At 45.4% G+C, this 2,677-nt stretch overlaps 1 protein-coding gene across 1 annotated transcript in view; it reads right to left on the minus strand.

Moving 5' to 3' along the window:
- The window catches only part of srpx (sushi-repeat containing protein X-linked), a gene marked incomplete at its 3' end in the record, with an annotated part of 20,991 nt that extends 19,625 nt beyond the window's left edge, over window positions 1-1,366 (minus strand). The window contains exon 1 of the mRNA XM_080535768.1: window positions 1,233-1,366. Within this exon, the coding sequence (XP_080391894.1) occupies window positions 1,233-1,332 (100 nt within the window). The 5' untranslated portion in view covers window positions 1,333-1,366. The remainder of the gene's footprint in view (window positions 1-1,232) is intronic.
- Window positions 1,367-2,677: the final 1,311 nt, after the last annotated feature.

Consider the following 2,677-nt stretch of genomic DNA (forward strand, 5'->3'; position numbering starts at 1 on the left):
CACAGACACACACACACACACACACACACACAGACACAGACACAGACACACACACACACACACACAGACACACACACACACAGACAGACACACACAGACACACACACACACACACACACACAGACACAGACACAGACACAGACACACACACACACACACACAGACTAGAGGAACACACGCTGGCAAACCCCTATACTGTATAAACGTATGCACTCATAATTCCAAAAACGTATCTCAGCGCCACGCAAGCTTTGAACTCATTTCAGCTTGTCATTAATCTCCAGTGAGTGAGTGTGTTCCACCGCAGGCTACTGTCTCTCCCTGCTGTGTTTGCACATGTCCATCTGGAAGACCAGTGTGTGTGTGTGTGTGTGTGTGTGTGTGTGTGTGTGTGTGTGTGTGTGTGTGTAGAACCTACAGATGGATACAAATGTTTAAAAATGCATTTTTTGCAAAGTGACCTGTGACTGGACAGAAAACAGGTCTGCAGACTTCTGTGTGGGGGAAGCCAGGGAGAGCTGCAGCGGTTTAGCCCAAACACAGGAGCCCTTGTGTACCAGGATCAGCTTAGGGCACTGTCGCACTTCCCAAATGTAGATTGATGGGGGAAATTGGCCCGAAAGGAGAGGAGAGAGAGTTCTCCACAAACAACAACTGCAGCGATGCACATGAACTTTCTTTCTGCAGTGACACAGTCAAACCTTTCTGCAGAATTCTACAATTCGAACAACAATAAGCATAAATGATCTGAATTGTATGCAGACTTGTTCATAGCAGAATAGCCTAATACATATTATTGATTATTCAATAGCCACTTTGTATGTCAAAATAACGTGGGCACAAAAATCGATATCTCCTAAAGACAGTAATCCATAAACAAAATTGGTCTATTAAGTTTTTCATTCACATCGCTGACCGCAAGATTCTGCATAAGTCCCCCAGACTCCCCCCGCTTTCCCCCCAGCCTCAACCCCCTCCACGTAAACACAAACTGCGGCTCACCAAAAGGTAAGGAGCCTAATAAGTTATAACACACTCATGGTAGTATAAAAGAAAATAAGTCATTCAGAACATGTATTCAGAACATGCATAGACAGGGCTTCTTCAAAGTCCAAAATTGTTTTTTTCCGAATCAACTTTGGTTTGGACATCATCCATTTGTTCGAGCAATCGTGGGTTAAACTATATCATCCTGATCCCGCGGGATGTATAACTATTTTGCCATTCCTTACCTTCGTACGCTGAACTGAAGCGGAGCTGGACGAACACGCACAGAGCAGACAGAACCAGCCAGGTGTCCATGTTGACACGCAGGAGGACACTCTCCACCATCTCAGTCAAGTTAGCAGGAAAACTTCCAACAGCGCATTCCAACTTCCCAAAGCCCCCGCCCCCTGCTCCAGAAACACCTCCTGGCGCAGCGTTGAGTCACAGTGCAGTGCACCGGGATACATTTGAGTTTTGACCCTGAAAAAAACTATCCAGAACTTCAAAGTGATCGCCCACCAACCCACCCTTCTGCACGCACGCACGTGCGCACACACTTATGGTAGGCTGGTGCACAAGGCTGGTGAAAGACTAATCACTTGTTTAATTATCTCCACAGCAAGCACATGGTTTTGGCTGTCTGCCAGCTCCAGGCAGCCTCTTTAGAGGCCAGCCTCCACATGAAGGTGTTAAATTAGACATTGGACCCACATATAGATCAAACAAGGCCAAACTAGGGCTGAACAGCTACTACTATGCCTATAAACTCTGGAAAGGTTTGTCATTGCAGAGTACAACAACATGCATGTATGCTCTAGAGGGGGCATCGAGGCAAGGGGTCAGAGGTCATTGAAGGCGACCCTGGAGCAATTAGGGGTTCAGTGCCTTGCTCAGGGACACTTCGACACGTGGCCAGCCGGGGATTCGAACTGCCAACTTTTCGATCATTAGACACCGGCTCTACCGGTTGAGCCACAGCCACCCCTAGTGCTGGAGGGGGGGGCTTCAGGCGTTCTTGGATCATAAAATGTGTGTGTAAGAGATGAAAGAGATGAGGAAGAGAGAGCGAAAGAGACAAGATTGTGTGTGTGTGTGTTTCCCTGCACATCTCTTGTTTTTTTTCTTTGTAACAGAGGATCACTTGTCTTCTGTTTGCTTCCAGCCCTCTCATAGACTGTAACAGAATAGAGAGTTATATACAGTACTACATTTACCTGTAATTACAGGCAAGTTAGGTCAACTGCTCTTTATTTCAGTACATTACAGTGCAGTACAGTACAAGTCAGTACAGTTTCTAAATTAATTAAAGATTCTTTTCCATTTACAGGAGCTCCTGTAATGAACCGAGGGGCGTGTTGAGTATGTGAAGAGACACATTGACAATTGACAAATCCGGCCTGTGTCAGGTACGCTTAAGCAATATCACACGAGAGGGAGTGTGTTATACTGAATATCAGCACGGCTGTGATTCGGTCGTAGGTACGAGGCCGCAGGTACCGAAGACGATCACAGCCGTGCTGATATTCATTATAACAGCACGACCTCGAGTGTGATATTGCTTTTATACAACAGTTCTACAGCGCGATTTATTAGTTAACAGTAATAAGCGACAACAGATTATGATTTGTTTGTTTTTTTAATCAGAAAAATAAACAAAAAATAGTTCTGCAACTGAACTTCAAATGGACTG

The sequence above is a fragment of the Nansenia antarctica genome (genome assembly GCF_963989245.1).
Source record: "Nansenia antarctica genome assembly, chromosome: 7".
In the NCBI taxonomy this organism is placed as follows: Eukaryota; Metazoa; Chordata; class Actinopteri; order Argentiniformes; family Microstomatidae; genus Nansenia; species Nansenia antarctica.